Raw genomic sequence first — 25,578 nt, forward strand, 5'->3', positions numbered from 1 at the left:
TTTGGATTTCAGCTTTTTTCTTTCACTTGCTGTGTACAAAAGTATAGGAGATTTCCAAAGTTCAGCTTTTTTAAAAACCTTTTTCAGCTGTTTTCAGCTATTTTTATCAGTGGTCACTCACACCCCTGCATTCTTAACAAATGACAATTGAGACCATGGACAGATTGAAAAATTGGCCATAACTCTCTTTTTTTGTTGGTGAAAAGCTAATGAACTTTAATCTATGTTGAGATATTTGCAAGGAATTTTTTTAAAGCTGTGAAAAAGAGGGGACTTTAAGGATTTGTTTATTTTTAGACTCCTTGCTACTGCATGCATTCACAAGTTCACAGTGTATTCTTTCATCGTTTTGTAGAATACTTCGCTTGTCCACTGGAAAACTGGCGCGATTTGCCGATGGATGTGCTGTGGCTCAGGTAATTTTCCCTCTAATTAACATTTAAAGTATTCATTATTAAAATTTGCAATTTGCAGGATTGAGGTTACATGGCAAAAGTGGGTTGCTGATTTCGAAGTACGCACTGTGTCAAGGTCTTGGGCCGGACGTTGTGTTGTTTATGCTCAGCCGTGCATAAATTTAGCCCTTGATTATACTTGACATCCTCCGCACTGCTCAAGGATGTCACTACCTCTGCCTCAGCCTGTTGACAGCCATAGCCAGAGGATTGTGCAGGATTCAGGCAGTGGTCACTCCTCAATGGACCATATTAAAAAAATAGCGGAGGAATTTGCAGGATTGAGGCTATATGCTATTTTTCCATGAGGCCAATTGGAGGATTTTGCAGGATTTGAGGCTACATCCTAGCAAAAAGGCCTAGGGAGTTGGGGTTAAAGTGACACTGCATCTTGGAACAGCCCAATTGGGCTACAAAAATGCACTTTGAACAAAATAATGTCAATCGGAAAGAACATTTAAAAGTAGGATATTTACATCCACAAAGCTATCCTTTAGAAAATGGGCATTTTGTGTTAGGCCAAAAAACAAAATAAGTCGGTCTCTGGTCAGCGCGCGCGTCAATTTTAATTCAAAATTCATGCGCGTCGATCTTTTTTTTTCTTAAATGTTCCGCGGTAGCTCCAACAGCGCCCTCTATTTCTGCACCTCCTCAATTTTTTTTTACCAAAGAGCACCAAGGAATGGGAAATTGCACCAAGGCAAATGATCAAAAGCACCAAGGCAAATTATGGAGGACACCAATGTACATGAGGACACCAAAAAAGCAAAGTAGTACCCCACCTTGTCTGTACAATCCAAACTTGAAAAAAAAAAAAAAGCAAAAAAAAAAAAAAAAAAGCCGCGTGGCCGCGTCAATTCCGGAACTTTGGTCTGACCAGAGACCAAATATTTTTTTTTTTGGCCTTATTCCTGTATTATGCGTGCGAGAACGACTTTTCGGGTGCACTTTTGCGACCCCAAAAAATCGAGCTGTGTGGGTGCTAGTTGTTTTTCATCCGTAAGGTAAACAATTATTTGTCAACTTGTGTAACGCATGAAGAAATATGTTTCATTCAAGAAAAAAAAGAATGTTTCGCTTGAAATTGCCTAGTTCAATTAGTACATAAATTAGTTATTTTACGTAGTAAGATAACAAAGTTATTGATATTAACCTGATCCAATTGATAATTGGCAATTTGCCAATTGATATCTGTGATTTTTGCTTGCGATTTATGTGATCTATATTTATTGTGTCATGCTGTTGTAGCTTGGTGACACATCAGTTCTTGTGACGGCTGTGGGCAGGAAGACCCCCACCTCAACCAATTTTCTCCCTTTGACCGTAAGTATCCATGTGGTGACCTCAAGGGGCCAATTTCACTGCGCTGCTAAGCACAACAATTTGCTTAGCACAAAAACGTCAGGCTTATAAAAGCAGGTTACCAGCCAAAACTCCATGTGATGTATATTGCTCGTGATTAGTATTCAGCTGTTGTTTGCTTAGCACGAAAATCACATGGAGTTTTGGCTGATAACCTGCTTTTATGAGCCAGACGTTTTTGTGTTTAGCAACTTTTTGTGCTTAGCAGCGCCGTGAAATTGGGCCCTGGATCACGTTAATATTTACTTACTATTAGAGAACATTGTGGCCGGGCTTCACTCAGCGACCGACATGCTGCAAATACTGGCACTGCCTTTGCATGTGGTGTGTAGCTTACTATTGCTGTAGAGGAATTGGGCCCAATTTAATTTCCCTCTGCTAACTATGGAATTCTACACATATACATGTATGTTGGGCGTGATCGGTGGATCTGTGCTATCACTCGATCGCGCAGAAATGTACTTTATCTCTGACTTTACTTCACTTTAAAAAAAAACCAGTCTTCCAGAGCCATGAACTATAAAGGGATGGCGGCGCAATCAACCAATGGTGGCACTATTGACAGATAGTGAAGCTACATGTAGTATGGTCAACGGTCTGAGCTTACTGTGCTAGCATAGTGCCAGTTATATAACTGACATACAGATCCCTGTCATTTTGATCACGTTTCAATCATTATTGCTCCCATTCACGCAGGGGCTCAAAAAGTCCCATTCGCCCACGGTGAATGGGATTTACTATTCAACAGTTAGGATCATCCTTGTCCCATGGCACTGTATTTGTGTGCAAATGAATGCTGGTGTGCGCGTTGAGCGTATTGTTCCCAAGAGCCATTAGCTACAGAGTTGGGTTCAAACATTTTATGAAGGGGTGGTTCGGAAGAGAAAAATACATTTCCCACCAATTTTGCATTGAAATATAGGTTCATTTTTTACTGTAAATCAAATGACAAGGATCTATGTCAGTTATACATGTAAAACAAATATCGAGTGGCTTAAAATTGTGAAATGGGAGGAATATTATCGCTCAACTGGACTTTTCCATTTCACTCGGCTTCGCCTCATAAAAAAAAAGTCCAGATTTTTCCTTGCAATAATATTCCTCCCATTCCAATCTGAGCCACTCAATATTCTGCGCAAACCTTGTAAGCACAAATTCCATAGACTTTACAGACTGTACACTTGTGCGCAAGCCAAATTCCTAGCTTTTAAAGATTGATAGTTATGAGATACGCTTACTGTCAGCACAGACTTTTCCTTTGTGGTAAACGAAGTTATATGCTATTCTCAAGATGGAAATCGGGGTGATGTAAATCAATATTAGGTTTTGCTCTTCACTGACCTATAAACACTGTATACTCAGTGTGTTACCTCCCGATTGAAATTTGAAAAAAAATCACTCAGGGTGGGACTCAAACCCACGACCTCTTGTTTTCTAGTGCAGACGTCTTAATACCGGGATTGGTTGGCTGGTTCGAATCTGATGTACATATAGCAGCGGGTACCGCAATTCAACTATTCACAAGATGAAATTTGTGTCGGGGTGATGTAAATCAATATTAGGTTTTGCCCTTCCTTGAATAAAGTAATTGCGTTACCCGCTGCTACATGTACATCAGATTCAAACCAGCCAACTGATCCCGCAAGCTCGGTGGTCGATTATTCACAGATTTCACTGCAAAAGTTTTGATGGCTTTTGTTATGATTATTATCCTCAGGTGGATTACAGACAGAAAGCCGCAGCTGCAGGTAGAATTCCCACCAATCACCTGAGACGAGAGATGGGGAACACCGACCTGGAGATTCTAAGAAGCAGAATGATTGGTTAGTGCCAAATCTTCTCATCGATATCAAAACTCCGGCATTGATTACTTGATAAATGTAGCCTCTAACGTTTGATTTATTTTTTATCTCAAAAATGTTGACTTATTCGGAAGTTACAAAGTGTATGCTCTAAAAAGATTCCTAAGAATTTTAGTATTTTAACTTGATGAATTGTAAATGGTAATATTTGTTTATGTTTACAGATAGATCAATACGACCATTGTTTCCGAAAGGCTATTTCTATGAAACACAGGTACGTAATTGTTTTAAAAAATATTTAAAAGTTTGTTATTATTGTAGAAGTCTTTATTATTATTATTAATTATTTCTGGTAATGAAACCAAGGATTCCTCAAAAGCGCCCTAGGCACTGTAGCTCGCAAGCCTGAAGAAACCTGTGGAGAGAAGACAATGAGAAGAAATTACAGTTTTAGAGGTGGGAGGAAAAGCCCAGAAGAATATTCCAGGGATAACCCACGGAATCAGGTAGGGACTGAAAACCCAATCCACATATTGGCCCAGGCAGGATTCGAACCTGGGTCACAGTGATGGAAGGCGGGGAAAGAACTGCTACGCCAACCTGACTCCCCATTGTTTTTAGAATACACTTTCTTATTCTGACCACACTAAATCCACAAAAAGTCTTTGAAATTGTTAATTCCAATTAAAAAAAAAACAATTGGTGTCTTTGAGGGATGGAACATGATCTTAAATTGTTGATAGCCTAAATTTGGAATTTGGTCTTGTTTTGTTTTTTACTTTAAATCCATGTTGAAGACTTTTGTGTTCTAAAAGCACTTTCTGATCACTTTGATCATTAATTTTTAATGTTAAGAATATTTTGCTATTTTTGTTAAATCTGCGTAAAGTGCTTTGGGACGTCAGTATGATGCGCTATTTAAAGGGAATATACAACATTTGCAAACATCGAAAAACAAAACTACCAAATTTTTACGAAAAACCTTACTAGGATGTTGGTAAATGACAGTCTAAAGCATCCTGTAAAATTATGGCACCCGGTGTGAAGTCATTTTCAAGAAAAGTGGTATTTTTGTATAAATTTGCAACGGTGGTCGGCTGACCACCGTTGGAAAAACCTTACTATTTTTCAACTATTTTTCAACTTACTATTTCTTTTCAGTCCAAATTTTGTTTGCTATTGGTACGGGTGTAGGTTCCCTTACCTTACAATTTTCCGGCATCTATAAATTGATACATTTCATAATAGTGGAGTCAGGGAACCAGACCACATTTTTTGTTTGTCTTGGTTTTTATAGCATTTTCGAACACAAAACTTCAAACATGTCAGTGTAAGAATATTTTGATCTATTTTACTAACCCCTCAACTAGTTCATTTCTGAAAATTACCGCAAAAGCCAATGATGTACACTCCCTTTAACAAATGTTTTATTATTATTTGTAGGTAGTTTGTAATCTGTTAGCTGTTGATGGCGTGAACGATCCGGATGTTGTGTGTATAAATGCCGGTGAGTTGACACCAAATACCTTTTCCTGACATTCCCTCAAAAGGTCCCAGACAATATTTCTTCAAGTCTGCCTTGGACAGTCATGTTTTTATCCCAAAATCCTCCAAATCAACAACTTGGTATTGCATTCCAGTCACGCGAATATTTCTGCATTCATTAGCTAGTAGTCTGGTTCCCAGACCAAACGATTCTGACTATTCCTGATGAATCTTATAGGTCAGGCAGCCTCCGTGGCTAAAAATAAACATGACGACATTGATGGCCCTTTCGCAAAGCTCGGCTTCGTTTCCGATTTCGCTTTATCGCTTGTAGCTTTTAAAGTTCTGATCAAATTTTTAAATAAATCACTTGCTTCGTAATATCATACAGTTATGATAATACAGTTTGATGTTTCAGTAAGATAACATTGACTAATGTTGATCTGGAATCTTCAAAATTAGGCACCCAAATAGCACTGTTAGCAGGCGGAGCTGAATGAAGACCAAGTTTTGGAAAATCTCGGTAACGGTCGTCAAATTCAAAATTATACATGACGCAGCAAAAAGTTAGCCCATACGATCCGAGTATATTTGATGCACAAAATCGTCATTGAATTTCAAGTTTTCTAAATGAAAGCAATGAATATTAATTATCAATGCATTTAAAATTAAATTAATAAGCATTTAGCAGTTAATTAAACCTATATCATGTACTCGGAAATACTCGGGCGCTATCCGATTGTCGACAAAACGACTTCGGAAAACTTTGGAAATTTTCAGAAAAAGGAGGAATTCCTCCCGTTTTAGTCACGTGACGTAAATTGTAATACAATGTATTACTGGAGGCTACCGGACCTAAGATTTATCAGGAATAGTCAGAATATTTTGGTCTGGGAACCAGACTAGCTAGCTAGGCCCCAAATGGAAGGATAAAATCATTGAAAAGCTCCTGTCAAAGAGGCGGGGCCCTGTGTGCCAATCCTACAAGTATGTTTGGATAGCAGTTTTTAAATCCTCGAGAAATTAATTGTGACTTGAAGTCAATTTTTTTACAGAAATATATATACTTGTCAGCACCGACAGAATCATTACTGTTCATTGTGTGTGTCGGCAAATTGGGCCAACATGGCTACTAAGGCCCATCTCAATTCATATCCGTGACGAGTTCCGGACAAGTTGCTGGTAGAATCATTCACTTTGTCTGGAAGAAACTCTGCATTTGTCCCGGACACGTTCCGGGGAGACTTGCATAAGCAACTGCTCGACTCACCAATACATGTACTGGTAACCTCATTGCGGGGAAGTTGTTCAGAATCTTTCAAATTATACCTGATACAATATCCATGTCAAAGTCCGAAACTCATCCCTGGTATAAAATTGAGACAAGCCCTAATGACTCAGGAAGACCGTTTGCTTTGGTTGGTAACATTTGCCAACATTTGTGGCAAACAGCTGACCCCACTTGCGCAAATGGGCAAACTTGGCCAACGTGCCAAACGACAGCATTGTTTACGTAATAGTGGAACGCACCCCCTCTTTGGCAGTACAGTGGAACGCCGCTATAACGAACATCGTGGGATCCACAGAAAAATGTTCGTAATAACAATCGTTCGGTATTGCGATTTTGAACCGCCGGTACCCTCTTTTGACCAATAGTGAAGTCACTGAACTGGCATTTCTCACATCCCGCCACCACACAAGGAGTTGTCACAAAACTTTAGTAACGGGTGGTTTTCCCTATTATTCCTTGGGGAAACAATGGCCATATATCACTCTTCAACATTCAAACACGATGTAACCATGGGTGGTTTTGATGTTCGGCAATTAAAAGGGGCCCAAACAGTGTTTAGTACATGTACAACCGGTAGGTTTTTGTTAATCTGTTGACTTTTTTCAACAACGATGTTTGGTATGTTTTGTACATTAAAACCGGGAGCCAAGGATGATGTTCGGTATTATACAAATATTGAATGCTTCGAGTGGTGTAAAACTAGCCTCCCAAGGTGATCGCCGAGGGAAAATAGAATTGTCCATGGATCACAGAGGGAGGCTAGTTTTACTCCACCACGAGATAAAGCATTCAATATTTGTTTTATGACACTTCACCCACCGATTCTGCTTGATTTTAATATTTTTAATTATCTAAATCTGAACACAGTTGAAATAAACTTCAATTTCAATACAAAATTGGTGGAAAATGTATTTCTCTCTTGGAACAATACGCGCTACGCGCAATGCGCAACGCGCACACCAGCATCCATTTGCACACAAAAACCGCGCCGTGGAAAAAGTACTTGGGTTACTAATGGTATACATGTAGTTCTTTGGTTGCTATGCGCATAGTACTTTTGGCCGTGCACAGAAAGATAGCAAAATTAGAAAGTAACATGTGACTTGCTCTCGGCCAATCAAGACACAGAATCTGTGGGTGAGGTGTTATAAAACCGAATGTTCAGTATAGCGGTGTTCGGTATAGCAGCATTACACTGTATTCTGATAATTCAGAACTGTTCAGCCAAGTCACTTTGACTGTATATTTGGGTGGCTTCCTCAACTTGCACATGCACAAGAGATCCAACAATTTGTCAGAAGGTTACTGCCCAGTGTTGGAGGTAAATGTAACCTGTAACACAGATGAGGTTACTCATTTCAGATATATTTCAGAATTTTAATTTTGAGTTTTGAATATGCCAGAGTTAAGAAGTGATCTTCTGACAACTTTCTTGCCCCTTTTCTTTCCTCCTTCGTCTGTGTAGCTTCCACGGCATTGACACTGTCAGACATCCCCTGGGGTGGTCCCGTGGGTGCGGTCAGGGTGGGGATGGTCGATGACGACATCGTCATCAATCCCACCAGGCTACAGTTGAGCAAGAGCCGTCTCAACCTGGTGGTGACCGGAGCAAGGAAGAGCAGTATAGGTGACTTGCTTCTTGGATTTGACTAAGAAACCTATTTTATTTTCATCTATTTCATACTGGTGGTGGGCTATTATTCAGAAGTTGAAGCTAAATAATTTTTTTTTTTGAAAAAAAGTTTTTATGTGATGTAATACAAAAGATTATTGTTCACTAAAGTTTGCTAGTAAGTAAAAATGCAAATTTCTTACGAAGTTTTATAAGTTGGTTTTTCCGTGCATAAATTAGCATAATTGTAATTACAAAATGTCACACACGTGACCGATCAAAATGTCACACACGTGACCGATCAAAATGTCACACACGTGACCGATCAAAATGTCACACACGTGACCACAGAACAATCCCCATTTAGTAAAACTAAAGCAGAGGGTGTACATTGTTTATGTCTTCTGTAAATCGCAAAAGACTAGTCTTGCTCCCAAATAAGTATGGGGGTGTGTGTCCATAGAACTTTGGAGAAGAGTGTAACTTTCTGATGTGGGCCGGATAAATTTTTTTCGTCTGATGTCACACACATGACCAAACTTTGATGACCCCTCCTAATATTTTGACACAATTTGTGAAAGTAGAAACTCTACCCTGAGGTAGGCAGTATGTGTCAGATAAAGTTTACAAAGGCTAAAGCTTCAAAAATCAGACGAGCCCAATTTTATGTCACACAGTGACCAAAGAATGTCCCTGTTCCAGAATCATGTCTAAGATTTGAATTACGTACTTAAAAAGTTCAATGATGCAGTAAGAATCAGACTTTGTCAAAATATTGACCGTTAATTGCAGTCATTCGGAATAATTTCAGAGAACAAGTAGCAGCAGAGAGTTATCCGTGCCACCTATAGTAACAGTCTCGTGAATTCAGTAGAAAAGGGCCCTTTGTTAAACAATGCATATAATGCTACATAGCCAACAGGCCAAGAGGTAATTTAGGGAAGTAGTTTGTCCACAGATGGTCATTCAAAAATAAGGGGTTACCCCTAATTTTTTTCACAATTTTTTTCACAATTATTTTCGACCTTAATATTGAAACCTTCCCCTAAAATAAGACTTGCATGTATATTATAAATGTGACATAAAGTCGGGAAAATCTGTATTTACATTTGAAGACTTAACATTCTCCCTTGTAGTGATGCTAGAAGCTTCAGCCGACAACATCCTGCAGAATGACTTTGTCAAGGCCATCCGGGCTGGCTTGAAAGAGACTCAGGTCATCGTTCAGCAGATCGAAAGGCTGACCAAGAGATGCGGCAAGGAGAAGAGAGTGCCTGAGAAGCTGTTTACTCCATCTGAGGAACTTATAGAGGCTGTGAGGAGGTAAGGCAATGCTGGCACAGAACCGTTATTTCTCCCTTTAAGCATGGATCCCCTACACCAGAGTTGCCACTTTTCCGGTTTTAACCGGAATTCCGGTTTTTAAAAAAAATCTCACAAAATTCCGGTTTTTCCGGCCGTCAAATTAACCAGAAAAAGAGAAGAAAAACTGTGGAAATGCATTGATTTTTACCTCGATTTAGTACATTTAGGCGCACACATGGCACAACATTGTTCGTTGAAGTAGTCTTAAAAACAGTCTTTGTGTATGTTGTTGCCGAGCCTGCATGCGATACAAGCGGCCAACGTACTTTATTGCACGCAGTATACAACGCCGCGTCGCGCGTGCTTCACCGCGTGCGGGCGTGTTGTGTGCTAAGCACACGTAGCATTCAGCCTGGAAATCAAGTCCATCATTTCAGCTATCGGTGGTTTCCGATTTCAGTGATATATGTGAATACAAAAAATGCGGGTACCAACCATGTTTTCCTTGAGCGCATCGCGTAGTGCAAGGATCATGTACACCGACAGCAGTGTTGTGGAATCATGCACGTTTCGTGTCGAATATTACGTTGGAAATTCGGGTAGGCAGAATAAATATTAGGAATATGGAAAAAGTCAAAGTGATTGAACGAACTGACAGCTTTAAAGGCCATAGAAGCAAAATTAAAAAATAAACAGAGCTTGGCTTGGCTACAAGATCAAGATGACAACGGGGACTTTGTCTCGGACACGGAGTGGCTTTTTCACACACAAAAAAAGTTTTTTTTCAAGCAGCCGTTCCGGTTTTTTTCAAGCAGACCCAGTTCCGTTTTTTTCAAGCAGACCCTGTGGCATCTCTGCTACACAAGGATAAATGACTTCCCAAAATTTCTGGTTACATGCGTGATACGGCACTTGGGCATGGTACTTGTGCGTATGCGAGACGCGCACGCCAGCATGACTGCGCAGTCGAATTTGGAGGGTGCCAGTGTTTAAGCAATTGGAATCCTCAACAGTTTGGTTTGATGAAAATGGACATTGTGTAGAATTTAAAATGTTGAGGATTCCAATTGCTTAAACACTGTGCAACATTCTTTCAAAGACCTTTAGCTCAAAAGTGGCTTTGGAGACATGTGACTCATTTTTGCAGAGCGGGTCACAAATGGTCATTATCTACAAGTTGAATCAAATGTAGTCTTTGGAACTTTGGCAGTGCTACCCAGGAAATTCAGAGCATACCTCATGCGAATGCATTGAAGTGCATTAGCTTGAATACAGTGCGCATGAGGAATTTTCTGGGCAGCGCTGCTGAATTCTGGATTAAGGAAAGCTGTATTAAGGAAATACGATTCAATGTAGTCTTGGACTACATGTTAGCTAATCTTTTAGTATGTTTTACGAATTTTACAAATTTGTAAATGTGAAAAGGGAATGTGAAGTTAATGAGGATGCTTCATGGCAGAGGCATGTTTAAAAGAGAGCGAACAGAGGTTGCATCTCTCTAAAAAATCCAATATTTTGCCTGTTTAAGTGACTGATGGTGAAGAGTTTGTCGGAAATTATCATTTTGTTTCACTCATTTTCTGCAAATTCTGGGGGGGGGGGGAGATAGACCTTTATCGTGCTGCCACCATTTCTGTCATGTTCCCTGTACCCAGTAACAGTACTGAATGGTAATGGTTTTTTTTAGTGCAGAAAGGAACCAGACTATTTTTCCTTCCAGCCTCGCTTTGGTTACGTTGATTTGAATGGGAACATATGAAGATTGCCCCAACGTGAAAATGGTCGATTATCTTTGTTGACAAATCTTATCTTTGTTGACAAATCTTATCTTTGTTGACAAATCTTATTTTTGTTAAAAAAAATGTCTTGTTGTACCTTGCTGAGTTAAAGCTTTGACGTACTTCATTATGAAATTGAAACAAATATACGCCTGCTTCCAGGATTTTATTGTTTCAGAATTTGAGAAAAAAAGGAAACAAATTTGTGTAGATCAAATAGTCCACTTTGCTTTTATGAACCTACAGAGATACGTGAAATACTGGTTCGATTTGACAATTTTCTTGTTCGTTGTTTTACAGATTAACAAGAGACAAGTACTGTGAAGTCTATACAGATGAAACACATGATAAGGTAAAGTTTATATTCTTTGAAAAGAAAACAACCAAATTTAGAAATAATGGAAAATTGCGAATCGTGCCTGTCAACATTTAGTAAAATGAATTGCAATATTTTTTCGTTCGTGTTGATTTCAGTTGTTACTAAGAGAGGTAGAAAAAAAGGGGTCTTTTTTGGAAGTAGGAACTTTCAGGGATGCCTTTTTTTATGTAAAAATAAAAACAAAATACTAGCCAAATTGTACTGGAAACAAACTATTGTTTATCTCTTTTAAAAAATTGGAGGATAAAAAAAGTTGAAATCAGAAACCCAAATTGTTTGAAGGGATGAATCAATTTGTTAGCTGTGCTGTCTTCACATTTTCCCTGTTTTATTCAAAAAGACATATTGGCTTCAATCGCTTTGGACAAATAAAATGAAAATTGTTCCCAATGAATGGGGCCTTGTGTGAAATAGCGCAAAAAAAAGGAATTACACTTGGAAAAAATAGGCACTGACCCTATCAATCTGTGGGCTCCGGGCACAAATACCCCTTCAACGGCCAGAAAAAGAGAGTTATGGGTGACCTAGACTGGTTCCCGGTTCAACCACTGCATATTTCGAATGATTCAAAGTTGTTGGGGGCAGGGATTAATGTGGAAGACCATCGCAAGTTTAAGTCGAATGTATTCGCGCGACGACGCTTGACGCTCACGCGCAAAGATGCTATGGCTTAGCATTGTGCACATTCAGGATAAAATAAGTCGTGCGTAAAACGTACTTCGCGCGCAAACCAGTACAGTACGCACATGTGGTGTCTGGTCCAAGGGGCTCTCAAAAGTGATAAAAACGCGCCCTCTTTTGTTGGCGCACGGAGCCCATAGTGCTCGATGGTGCTTGTGTTCCTGGGAAAGACGCTTTATCACAATTACCTCTCTCTACCCAAGAGTATCAAGACGCACAAAATCGGTTACTCACGTTACGAAAATGTAACGTGAGTAACCGATTTTGTGCGTCTCGTTTATCATACATAACACATTTTTCTGGATGCCATCTTTGGTGCTTACCGGTAGGTAGGTCTAGATCTACTCTATCTACCATGGGGATAACAGTTATTAAACCTTTTCAGTAAGGTCATTACAGCCCAAGGAAACTCAAAAGTACATCAAAAATGTAACGTGAGTAACCGTGGAATTGCCCTTATTGTTATAAGATAGAGCAGCTTTTGTCAGTGTGCTTTTCGTTCCTTTTCAACAGTTTTCAAGAGACAATGCAGCTACTGCCGTGAAGGATGAATTTCTAGATCATATCAAAGGTGAATGAGCAGTATTTTTGTTGTATTTAAGAGTCTTGAATAAGCTTATTTTTGTGGTGCATATATCAAGACCATGTGCAGTGATTTGACCAATGGGAGAGTAGGAGATCATGAAATTTGGTTTCAGTGCTCCCATACGTATGTGCAGCATTCTTTCTTTTGGTGTAAATAAAAAGCAATATTAGGCTCTAGTACAATCCCAGTGGCTGTTATTCAAGGATGTGTAATTTCACAGAATAATTGTGTTTCATTGTATTACATCGAAAATTATTTTATTTCACAGAATTATTTCCGTCGGAGGAGCCATTTCTCATCAATGAAGCGTTTAGTGCAGTTGCCAAAGAAGTCTTCCGTAGTCTTATACTGGAGCAAGACAGAAGGTAAATATATATGTTACATTAATCAATATGTTAACCTAAGCTGAGAATATTCAAACATTGAAAAACAATTCATAAATACCTAAGACAGCATATTCCCATTGGTCAAGAGCCCGTCACATGATCGGTCTTAAACGGATGATAAAGACATGGCTGACTGGTCTTTGGCTGACTGGTCAGTGTCACATGAAATTTGGACTCCCATGAAATCCGGTGCCTTTTGCCGTTTTATTGGTTGAATGTTCACAATCCTCACATAGGCACGTGCAATACTACCATTGAGTCAGTATTTCATGGTCCTAAATTCACAACGCACTCGCCACAGCTGCATCTGCATGTCACTGCGCAGTACGCCTTGGGTAATTATCAGCATTCCAGACTCCAAGTCTTAAACATAGTGTTTAACACCTCCCAAGCACACATTTATTCCCTTATTCATAAATACCTCAGACAGTTTAGCCATTCCTATTGGTCGAGAGCCCATCACGTGGCCGGTCTTAAACGGATGATAAAGACATGGCTAGCTGGTCTTAAACACTTTTCCAGTGTCACATAAAATGTGGACTCCTAAAAATCCAGTGCCTCTTACCATTTCATTGGTTGAACGTTCACAATCCTCACGTAGGCATGCGCAACACTACCAGTGAGTCCGAATTTTATAGTTCTAAATTCAAAACGCAACGCCCCAGGTGCATTCTGCGCGACATCGCTCAGAACGTGCTACGCGCGCGTCAATCTCCATAAAAGGGTTGTTTACATCTTACTCGCCAGCTGAACACTCCATTATTTTGCTAGAGGGATGTTTCAAAAAGCTGGAGTGAACTTGTTGATCAAAATCGGGATTTTTGAACGAATTACTTGATTTTTTTTGACCGAAAAGGTATTTATGAATGGGAATTAATATGTGCTCGGTCGGTATTAAACACTCTGTTTAAGACTGCTTAGAGTCTGGGTGCTGATAATTACTGTCGCCTCCGGCTCGGGTAATTATCAGCACCCAGACTCTAAGCAGTCTTAAACAGAGTGATTAAAACCTCTCGAGCACACATTTATTCCCTTATTTTTAACTGTACCCAAGCCGGGAATCAAACCCAAGCCACAGCAGTGAGAGGCAATTTAGTTTAATGGTCATTCAGTTTAATAGTCTGTTGTCTTCCAAAGACACTTCCTTTTGAAGTCAAGTAGGTCATTTTTGAACCAACGTTCGTTCATGCGTTTTGTCTTTTGTAGATGTGATGGGCGGGATTTGAAGCAGCTTAGAGATATCCGGTGTGAGGTAGACTTGTACAAGCCTCTCCACGGTTCAGCACTCTTCCAGCGGGGACAAACGCAGGTGAGAAATTCACTAGCCAAGTCTGTGACTAATAGAGTTGCAATCAATTTGTCAAGCATGTAAAAGTCACCAGTCTATCTCAAGTTATCTGGTATGAAAATCGGGTATAATCTTTGATTGACTTTTAATCTTCTGCCTTACTGCTCTGATCACAGTACCCTCTCACGGCAAAAGGATGTATAACTTGGTAAAACGCGTTTCGAGAAAAATCAAGGTCTTCAATGTTTTTTTGCATGTATTTACCATCACTTAAACCATTTTTTTTCCACAACATGTTGTAAACATAAAGTAGAAATTTCAGTTCCTTGGCATCATTGGTTTAAAAAAAAAAGAAGCAACTTTAAAGGGAAAATACAACATTTGCAAACATCAAAAAATAAAACTACCAAATCATTTTGAAATACCTTGCTGGACTGTTAGTGAATGACAGTGTAAAGCATCCTGTAAAATCATGGCACCTGGTATACTGTCATTTTCAAGAAAAGTGGTATTTTTGTATCAATTTCCAACGCTGATCGGCCGATCAGCGTTGGAAAAAACTGGCTTTTTTTCAAATACTGGCCCCAGTTGACCATTGCACTTGTTTGCAATCGATTACACACCTATAAACTGGTACAAGCCAGCTAGACTGATTCCCTGACCTTACAATTCCCCAATATATGTAAACTGCTCTGTTTCTTCTTAAATGGAGTCAGGGAACCAGACTACAGAAAAATGATTGTTTTTCTTGGTTTTTATAGCATTTTCGAACCCAAAACCTCAAAAAAGTCAGTGTAACTATATTTGCTATATATTTCCAACCCCCCAATTCCATCCATTTCTGAAAATTACAGCAAAAGCAAATGATGTATATTCCCTTTAAACCATTTGCAGCATTTTCCCATGAAGTATCACAAACATTATACACAGGGTTAATTTGGTAAAAGGATATATCTTGAGATAGCATATCCAATGCACTATTAATTGCCCTTTGGTGATGAGCATAAAGCATACTATGTAATAAGGCAAAAAGACGCATCTTGTATAGTTACACCTTTTTGCCTCATTACAGGTCAATTTCTAGCGTAAAACAGCATGTATCTAAGTTTCATCCTTTTGTCAAAGAACCTGAATCAAACATGCACAATTGTGCACAAGGTATACCCTGCTATATGTTAAACGGAAGGCATTATGGACTTGAAAGTTCGGTAATTGGAAACAGCACCCCAATGGGCTCTGTGCGCCGACAAGGAGGGCGCCCTTTTACCTAGCAACGACGTCCCATGGGCGGGACATTTCGCTGGTTGACGCGCACCGTTCCTTGTGTGTGACGCACATACACCGGGGGATTTGTACTATGTACAATACACGCAGTGGCCGCGCTTCGCAGGAAATGAAATTGCAGTCAGGCAAGATGGCGTCGGTCGGCCACCCCCAACTGTACTCTCTTTGCCGGTGAGGGGGTGCTTGTGAACGGAGCAGATAACCCCAAAATGACTTTACCTCAACAAGGCCAAAAATTCAAGTTGCATCCTTTGTTGCCGTGAGAGGGCATGGGGGGCTCTTCTTGTCATCAGCGTTGTACCTCATGGAGACTTGTGCGTGCTAGGGTGCGTATAAGCTGATGAGGTTGACCACATGCATCCGATGGTGAAAAAAAAACACATAAGAATCCCATCACAGCACAGAGTTTCTAAGATTTTTGATACCAAGGAAAAGTGACCAATAACGCAAACAGTGTTTAAAAAAAATCTTTTGCAAATTGTTGATGACTCATTACCTGAGATTATCAATTGTATCAATATTGGCATCATTATCAATATTGGCATCGCATCGTATGCAGTGAGCCTGATTCATAGTTTTTAAACAATTAAAATTGCTTTCTTCCTTTTGTATGTGCCCTTTAGTGTATGTGTACTGTGACGTTTGACTCCATCGAATCAGCACTGAGAACCGACCCGATTCTAGAAATCACTGGGTATGTATATGAGACAAGTCTAGTGGTATGTTAAGTGATTGTTAAATGTAGAGTTATATACTGTGCATGATAGACCGCAAACCACATGCATTACTGCGCGGTGGGTTGACATGGTAGTACGCGCGCAGTACCAGGCACAGTGACCCTGCAATAACCCTTACCCTACTTGACCCTCCAACGCATGCCAATTGTGCCTCAAGAAAATCTCCTATGTTTTTTGCATGGCCCTCCAATATCTGCCATGTCATTTCAAGGGTAACTGGACAGGCACTCCAATACATGCCACAGAGAACAATGAGAGTCCTCTGATAACAAAGTGAGTGCCCCCAGCTGGTCAGTATCAGGCACCCTCCAGGGCCTCCAACTCCTGCCAATTGGAGCCTTCACTGTTAAGACTTGTTATCTGCCAAATAACTGCAGCTGGAGGGCATTGGCATAACCAACTGACATGCAGTAAACTACCCTCAGAGAGTAAGGGTTAATGCACCACGTGAATTTCCAAACTGTGTCAGTTTGTTGGGGTTATTCACATCGTTTTACAAGATGGCTTGACTGACCCGACCTGACCTAAAAAATCGCAAACGCAAAACCGGAACCGACCTGACCCGACTGAAATATGGAAAAACTGACCCGGTCCAAACCGAAGTCAGTTTCAGGTCGGGTCGGTCTCGGTTTTGGGTCGGGTTTGCACAACAGTAATGCAAAGACGTTACAGGTTTGTGCATAGTCCTAACAAAATTAGTCATGTTTTACTTACACGCCATACGCGCACGAACCAGTATGCACATGTGGTGTGTCCATACCACTGGTGCCCTTGAACGCCATCACAAAGCACCAGCATTTACCGCTCATGCACTGCAGTCCATAGAGTTACCCACGTGTTTTTAACTGCAGTTTCCATGGTTTAAGCACTCGTCTCTTGTTTTTGTTTATCTTGACAGGGGAGTGAAGGACAAGAATTTTATGTTACATTATGAGGTACGTTTTTGTGACATCGTAAAACTCAAAATTTTCCAGTTCATTAAAGAACGGTCCCTTTTGAACACTGTTTGTACTCAGTCGGGACCCAGCAGTGTTTCTAGCATGCACCCGGCTTGAACAACATGTTTCTGTTATAGCATGTTTAGTGTAAATATATTCAAAGGAAAAAAATTTCCATGTGAGAACAGATGGCATTCCTACACTATTTCCAATGGGAATTGTTTATATTTTCAGTAAGAACTAGGTCAAAGCGTTCGACACTAGTGTCCGATGGTCGATGGTCGGTCCAGCTCTCTGTCCATGTAAAATTTGAGCCTGCAAGTACTGAATAATAATCTGACCAAGTACTGAATAATAATCTCATCTTTATTCGCATACAGGGGCGTCGCTGGAAATCCAGTGACAAAATAGAGAAAAACACAGATGTTCTAAGGCGTTCATTCAGCACCAGCTGATTTTCAAATTGCAGCCCAGTGGCGTTAGATCGCTGTTCTCGCTTCATGCAGTACGTGTGAATACATCGCATACAGTTACTAATGCTCACGGCCAACCATCAATCATCACTTTATCGTCGAATGCCTTGACCAAAGCTAAGTTAGAACAGGCAGCATTTTCCCTTAAACATTCTGATTGTCCTGTGATTTTAGACATTCTAAAAATTGATCAATAAAGGCTGGTTAATACTTGATGCCATGCGAAATGTTAATTGTGCGACTCCATTCTGCAAATTCACTATAAAGGCTTAACACATATCAACCCGGCCAACTGAAAATGTTTTTTGAAGTCAAATGCATTTTGCATTTCCTTCATCATGAAGTTATAACTGGCGTACAGTGGTGTCATAATTTTGTTGTTTTGTCAAAATCAGTGTTGTAGATATAACTGATTTTTAAGTTAACTCATCAGTTAAAAGATAAACATCTAAAACAAATCTCTTTCTTTGGAATTTCCAAAGCTTTTATGTATTTTAAAAATTATTTTTGTTTTTACTTTTAGTTTCCACCTTATGCAACCAATGAGACGGGACGGTTATCAACAGGAAGAAGAGAACTGGGTCATGGTAAGGAGGAGTTGGGCTTGTCACTGAAGATAAAGCCTTATTTTTAGACCTTGATTGAGAACAAGAGTTTGGACCCCCTTAAACTGTGACAGCGATATGAAACACACATAATATCATTGCCAACTTGTGCCTGTGAGCCTTGCCCACATATACTTGTGGGGAAGACCTTTGTTTCCCTTCTTTTGTTTTCCTTTGTTCCTGTTGAAATCTCAAACTCCATAGCGTTTCCCTTATGGGGTAGATTGATTTCCAAAGACTTCCTTGTGGGGTCTATTGTTCTATTGTGTTTCTACCCCATAAGGAACCCTGTTTATGTACCTACAAAGATATTATGGGTTGTGCACACTCGGGGCAAGTTCAGGCATGGTTCAACTATTTTATTTTATTTTATTTTATTTTATTACCTTCATTGCACAAATACATTAGAAATGACATGTGGTGCAAAAGGGAAACCCCGAACAGGCACACAGGCCCACTAAATGGGGACCCTTGTTCACACATCAAAAGCGAAAAACAGGGGACAAGCACAACAACAAGCAAACAACCGAAGAAAACAAAGAAATACTGTTCAAAGAAAAAAATTACAAAAAGAAAAAGGAAAAACTACAATTAAAAGCGGCCACAAATTATTGCACTAGCACAATAAAAAATATACGGGTAAATGTTCCGCGCGTAGCTCCAACAGCGCCCTCTATTTCCGCACCTCCTCAATTTTTTTTACCAAAGAGCACCAAGGAATGGGAAATTGCACCAAGGCAAATGATCGAAAGCACCAAGGCAAATTATGGAGGACACCAATGTACACGAGGACACCAAAAAAAGCAAAATAGTACCCCACCTTGTCTGTACAATCCAAGCTTGAAGAAAAAAAAAAAAGCAAAAAAAAAGAAAAAAAAGCCGCGTGGCCGCGTCAATTCGGGAACTTTGGTCTGACCAGAGACCGAATATTTTTTTTTTTTGGCCTTAGATGGAATTTTGTTCCAGGAGTTGTATATGCAGTTAAAAAAAGTTTGCCTAAAAACATATACCTTTTTTTAACCGCTAAAGCCATCCCAACTACCATTTCACTTGAACGAAGGAAGGTTGGACTACTATCTAGTCGACTACTTGGAACCAGACCACAGGGAACGGTTACATCGCTGGTTACCAATAGCCGCGCACAAACTGAATAGTCGATTCTCAAAGCATCTGGAGTAATGGGCCAGGTTAAAGCAGTTCAAGAAGTTCGATGAACATTGAGCGCGATCAAAGTATTCGCGCCAATTTCACTCCCTGTGGCATGGATGCGAGAGAGGGTATTGTGAGCATGCGGCTATGCACATTCTTAAACTGTTTGCCCCAACTTTGCATTGAATTGAGTTCGGCACGGCAATGGCACGGCATTTAGAACAGTGCCGTGCCACTGCCATTCGGAATGACGATAGTGCGGTAGCCCTGTCGAGCCAAAGGGTGGTGTCGTGCCGAACTCAATTTGCCTAGCCAAATGGTTCTGCCAAATTAAAAAAAAACACCAAATTAATTGAGTTCGGCAAGGCAGTAGCACAGCTTCTCAAACGGGCCTTTAGTAGTACACTTCCAGCAACAAATGGTACATGTATTTGCTTCTTGCATATTAGTGTTTTGTCAGAGAGTACAATTCAATGGAGTTATTTGTCTGTCATGTTTGCCTACAGGTGCTTTGGCAGAGAAATCTCTCAAGCCAGTCATCCCCAGCGATTTCCCATTCACCATCCGGCTGACCAGTGAAGTACTAGAATCCAATGGTAGGTGGTAATTAGCTTGTGAGTGTGTCAGCAACACTGTATACTGATGTGATCATCATTGTGTACAATGCTGATGCATTTTACCCCTCGATATTGCTGCCATACTAAATACAGTCATCCCATGCAGGCATTGATTTCTGTATAGGCAATGCACTCTATGCACTATGAAGAGAGATGGTTGCCAAAACTATACATGTTTGTGCACATTCAGAATGAATGTAGTCGTAATTTTGTAAACTATGTTCCCCAACCTGTTTGCAGGAGCGTCGCTACAACATTTTGAATGAGGGAATAAATGTGTGCTTGGGAGGTATTAAGACCGGTTGGAGTCTGGATGCCGATGGGCGATTATGAGCATCCAGACTCCAACCTTCAACAGTCTTAAACATACATGTAGTGTTTAATACTGACCAAGAAATTTACTCCCATTCATAAATACCTTTTTGGTCCAAAAGTCACAACAAGTCAAAAAATTAAAAGTTTCCAACAATTTTTTTTCAACAGTTTTCTCATGTTTTTCGAAACACCCCTCTAGCTAAATAATGGAGTGTCCAGCTCGCGAGTAAGATGTAGACAACTCCTTTTATGGAGATTGGCGCGCGTACTTCGCCATGTCGCGCAGATGCAGCTGTGGCGAGTGCATTGTGAATTTAGGACTATGAAATACTGACTCAATGGTATTATTGCGCATGCCTACATGAGGATTGTGAACGTTCAACCAATAACACAGTAAAAGGCACTGGAATTCATAGGAGTCCAAATTTCATGTGACACTGGAAAAGTATTTAAGACCAGCCAGCCATGTCTTTATCATCCGTTTAGACCAGCCACATAACGGGCTCTCGACCAATGGGAATGGGTAAACTGTCTAACGTATTATGAATTGGGGTTATGACAACAATTTTGTTTTTATCAAGAAGACCAGTGTCTAATTTCTTGAGGGATCATCCTCTGATCTTGTGGATTGTGCCAGAGTCTTTTAAACTTTACACACTGTGTAAGATATTGAATGGTCATATGAATTGACACATGAAATCTGAAATCTCTGTGTTCATTAATGGGTCATTTTTTCCCCCAAATCAAGAGATTAATTTTCTGACATTTTGGGGTCATTGAGACATCGTGTTTAAAATAATAATTTGTTTTATTAAGACTCTGCCTTTTTTCTTGCATGTCTTTACAGGATCTTCCTCAATGGCGTCTGCCTGTGGTGGAAGCCTTGCACTCATGGATGCAGGTGAGTTTGCCCTTTTTATGTAGTTTTTGTTCTGGTAATGAAATCAGAACAGATTCTCAAAAGTACACAGGCACCTTAGCGTGGGACTCTCAAGAAACCTAGAGGGAGACCAGATGAGGAAAAAAAACGGTAAATTTCTTAGAGGTGGGAGGAAATCCCTAGTCTATGGAATATCCACTTGCACACAAGCGTCTATGATACGCATGAAGGTCCGGCGATTAACTATGCAAAACAAGACCGCGTCTTGACCTCCAGATTCTGACCATTCAGCGGGCGCCTTCTACTGGGTCTTCGGTAACCCGTTGTTGTATTACATAAACATGGCACCAATTAAATTGACCAATCAACAGCTTAGTGCACATTTCTGCACAAAGATTTTACAATTTCTAAAGTCGACTCGTATAGGCTGGCGCGCGGGGTCGCATAAATTTGCATTTGCACACATATATCAGACGTTGTTGCGTTCTGGCTCCGTTGAACAACAGATGATACTCAGACTAAGAAATCCCTGGCATAAAATTTAAAGGCAAACTCTACCCAATTCATATTTCAACCTTGGTGGGATTTGAACCCGGGTTATGGCGGTACTGAGAAGGCACAGAAGGTACTACGACAAAAACATGAAGCTTTTTTTTGTGTGAAAGAAAAATGTTGATTATGGACAGACTTTTATCAAGGGATTGTTCAAAAGATTACCAAAGACCCCGGGATGAAATGCGGATTTGTAACATACACTTGTGTCAAAACTTGAAGCGTTAGACTTCAGAATTTAAATTGAAGGATTAATCAGTGTTGCATGCGCAACACTGCCAGTGAGTCAGAATTTTATAGTTCTAAATTCAAAACGCAACGCCCCAGGTGCGTTCTGCGCGACATCGCGCAGAACGTGCCACGCGCGCGTCAATCTCCATAAAAGGGTTGTTTACATCTTACTCGCCAGCTGAACACTCCATTATTTTGCTAGAGGGATGTTTAAAAAAGCTGGAGTGAACTTGTTGAACAAAATCGGGATTTTTTAAAGGAATTACTTGATTTTTTTTTACCGAAAAGGTACTTATGAATGGGAATAAATATGTGCTCGGTCGGTATTACTCACTCTGTTTAAGACCGCTTAGAGTCTGGGTGCTGATAATTACCCTCGCCTCCGGCTCGGGTAATTATCAGCACCCAGACTCTAAGCAGTCTTAAACAGAGTGATTAAAACCTCTCAAGCACACATTTATTCCCTTATTAAACTCATCAAGACAAGTTACATCTTAAATGAGGGGGAAAAGTTAAACTGCTCTGTGTACACTTCCTGTTTGGGAAAATTCAGTTTTCACGGCGCGTAGCGCAGGAAAAGTTTTCGCTGAGCAGCAACCCTTTGTCCGATTTTTATGTTTTTGGTATCAAAAGATGGGCAAGGCTCGAGGCTAAAAAGTCAGAACAGCTCGGGTCACGAACAAATTTTTTTTGAAGCTATCGCAGAAAAAGTTGAGCCCCCCGGCCCCTTTAGGGTTAAAGAATTCAACATATACAGTGGAAGAAATGAGACTGTTAAAGTGTTCTGTTGTTTTAGGAGTTCCCATCACTAGCCCGGTGGCTGGTGTCGCGATTGGTCTGGTTGCGGCCACTTCTCCTGATGATCCACATAGCATTATTGATTACAGGCTGTTGACAGATCTCCTGGTAAGAACATTTGGCTTGTACTCCCGTCCTTTAGAAACCGTTATTTGGCAGTGAATTGAGCCGTCATAGTTAGGTACATCCCTTTTTATGCTTTACAAATACATCAGATAGCAACATAAATTTTGATACTGAAGATTTGTAAGACTTATACAGAGTGGTCCAAAACAAGTTGACACTTTTCCAGACGCAGATTTCTCGGAATTGGGGAGACATGTTAAAATTGTTTTAAGATATTCTTAACTACAGCATCCTGGTGGTTTATGGTGAAATAGCGCTGAAAATAAAGCCTAAATTAAGAAATGGTGATGGTTGAAAGAAAGATGGTAAAAACCAGCTTGTCATCATGCAAGTCTATGAGATATGGTCAACACAATAGCAAAAGAACTTCATTAATGTAAATCAAATTAGGTTTTTGCCCTTCACCGACGTATAAACACTGTATACTCTGTGTGTTACCTCCCGAGTGAAAGTTGGAAAAAAAATCACTCGGGTGGGACTCGAACCTAGCTTTCTAGTACAGACGTTTTACCTCATACAATAATGAAATTAGGTCTACATGACTGCCATAAACCTTTGTGTGGACAAACTAGTTTTTGACCAATTTTCTGTAAATGGCTGCTATTTCATAACTTGAGCTTTATCTTCGACGCTGTTTTCACCCATATACCACCAACATCTTGTAGTTTAGGAATGTCTTAAAACAATTTCAACATGCCTCCCAAGTTTTGAGAAATCTGCCTCTGCAAAAGTGTTAAAACAAACAAATTGGACCACTCTGTAGTGCATATTCAACTTAAGATATTGTTTCTGTAATTTCCTCTCACAGGGTATTGAGGATTACATGGGTGATATGGATTTCAAAATGGCCGGGACTAGGAAAGGTGTTACAGCATTGCAGGTAACAATCACAGAGTTGTAGCAGGATCCATGGATGAGTTTCAAGAAATAAACTGGAAAGCAGTGGCGGACACTTAGGGGGTGATACATAAAGGGGAAATAAAACAAAAGGCAAATTTGTAACCCCCACCTGTTTTAATGTTTGTCATCAGCAAAATGTGTCTGTTGTCAGCAAATATGCCATTACAAATAATGCCAGTGTATTATCCGTTATTAATAAATACCTAAGACAGTTTACCCATTTCTGTTGGTAGAGAGCCCACCGTGTGGGTGGTTTCAACTGGTTGGTAAAACACTGGCCGGCTGGTTTGAAACACTTGCCGATGCCTCTTGAAATTTGGACTCTTATGAAATCTGGTCCCTTTTACTCTTTTATTGGTTGAACATTCACAATCTTCACTTAGGCATGCACAATACTACCAAAGAGTCCGTATTTCATAGTCTTAAATTCACACTACAGTAGCACCGCTGCATTCTGCGTCACACCGCCCAGTGCGCGCCACATGCACACCAATCTCCATATAAGGAGATTTTTAGTACTACTCGCGAGAGGCACATACCTTAAACATACATGTAGGTAGAGGGGTGTTTCACGAAACATGAAGTAAAATTATTGAACAAAATCGTTGGAAATGTATAATTTTCGACTTGTTTTGACTTTTTGACCAAATGGTGTTTATGAGGGGAATAAATATTTGCTTGGCCGGTTTTAAACAAGTATGTTTAAAACTGGCTTTGGGCCTGGACATGGTTAAAGGCCGGAGTCCTCTGAACATCGCTGCCAGTAAAAAGATCGTGTCAAGCCCCATCCCCCCCCCCACCTCCCTTTTTGGGATTTTGCCTCATCCGTATGACTGTGGAAACATGCCTGGCTACCCTCTAGCACAGACTGTCTGTTTTTAGGTTAGAGGGCCAAGCAACCCTTGTGCCCTTCTTTGTAAAATATTTTTGTAGCCCCTTACCTATAATGGCTTTCAGCTGTAGATATGGGTACCTTGAATAAAATGGTTTGTAAAAATTGTCCACACCCTTTCAGACCGATTTGAAGTTACCGATTCCAATGAAGATCATCGCTGAAGCTATTCAGCAAGCGACGTCGGCAAAGAGCGAGATTCTGACCATCATGGCAACGGCGCTGAAGAAACCACGTGAGGACCGCAAAGAAAACAGCCCTGTGACAGGTAATTAACGAGATCTTTTGGCTCTGTTTCACAACCATGGCCCTGTATTGGTAAATCTGGATATGTTTCCATTTTATGTCTTTATAATGTTTTCATATTAACCCTCCTAGTGGGAAGTCAAGTGTTAAACCAATTAAAACCCTTCAGTGTTAAAGTAACTGTGTCACACAGAGAGTCACTTGCCCCTCCCCCCTAAAAAGGCAATGTGGAGAATAATAGTGAAGCATGACTAAATTCACCTGTTTGCCCTGAGCTTTAAACCACACACACAAAATGTGGAGAGATTTGTGTTTTCCATATTCCACAGAAGTGTGGGTGCTAACTCTATGGGCAAAAACAACCATTGTTTAAAACTTTAAAGAGTGTTGAAGTGCAGACGACTATTGGACGGTTAAGAAGAAAA

General features: G+C 40.2%; 1 protein-coding gene across 1 annotated transcript in view; it reads left to right on the forward strand.

The window, feature by feature from the left end:
* The window catches only part of LOC119735995 (polyribonucleotide nucleotidyltransferase 1, mitochondrial-like), a 35,404-nt gene that overhangs the window by 1,491 nt on the left and 8,335 nt on the right, over positions 1-25,578 (forward strand). Inside the window, exons 2-20 of the mRNA XM_038209982.1 lie at positions 356-416; positions 1,704-1,778; positions 3,535-3,640; positions 3,844-3,893; positions 5,063-5,126; positions 7,861-8,022; positions 9,144-9,330; positions 11,391-11,442; positions 12,664-12,721; positions 13,005-13,101; positions 14,329-14,431; positions 16,318-16,388; positions 17,330-17,366; positions 18,366-18,429; positions 20,103-20,192; positions 21,376-21,429; positions 22,988-23,097; positions 23,924-23,995; positions 25,031-25,175. Coding sequence (XP_038065910.1) covers positions 356-416; positions 1,704-1,778; positions 3,535-3,640; positions 3,844-3,893; positions 5,063-5,126; positions 7,861-8,022; positions 9,144-9,330; positions 11,391-11,442; positions 12,664-12,721; positions 13,005-13,101; positions 14,329-14,431; positions 16,318-16,388; positions 17,330-17,366; positions 18,366-18,429; positions 20,103-20,192; positions 21,376-21,429; positions 22,988-23,097; positions 23,924-23,995; positions 25,031-25,175 — 1,658 coding nt within the window. The remainder of the gene's footprint in view (positions 1-355; positions 417-1,703; positions 1,779-3,534; positions 3,641-3,843; positions 3,894-5,062; positions 5,127-7,860; positions 8,023-9,143; positions 9,331-11,390; positions 11,443-12,663; positions 12,722-13,004; positions 13,102-14,328; positions 14,432-16,317; positions 16,389-17,329; positions 17,367-18,365; positions 18,430-20,102; positions 20,193-21,375; positions 21,430-22,987; positions 23,098-23,923; positions 23,996-25,030; positions 25,176-25,578) is intronic.

This window comes from Patiria miniata, unplaced genomic scaffold (genome assembly GCF_015706575.1).
Source record: "Patiria miniata isolate m_02_andy unplaced genomic scaffold, ASM1570657v1 HiC_scaffold_10, whole genome shotgun sequence".
Lineage (NCBI taxonomy): Eukaryota > Metazoa > Echinodermata > Asteroidea > Valvatida > Asterinidae > Patiria > Patiria miniata.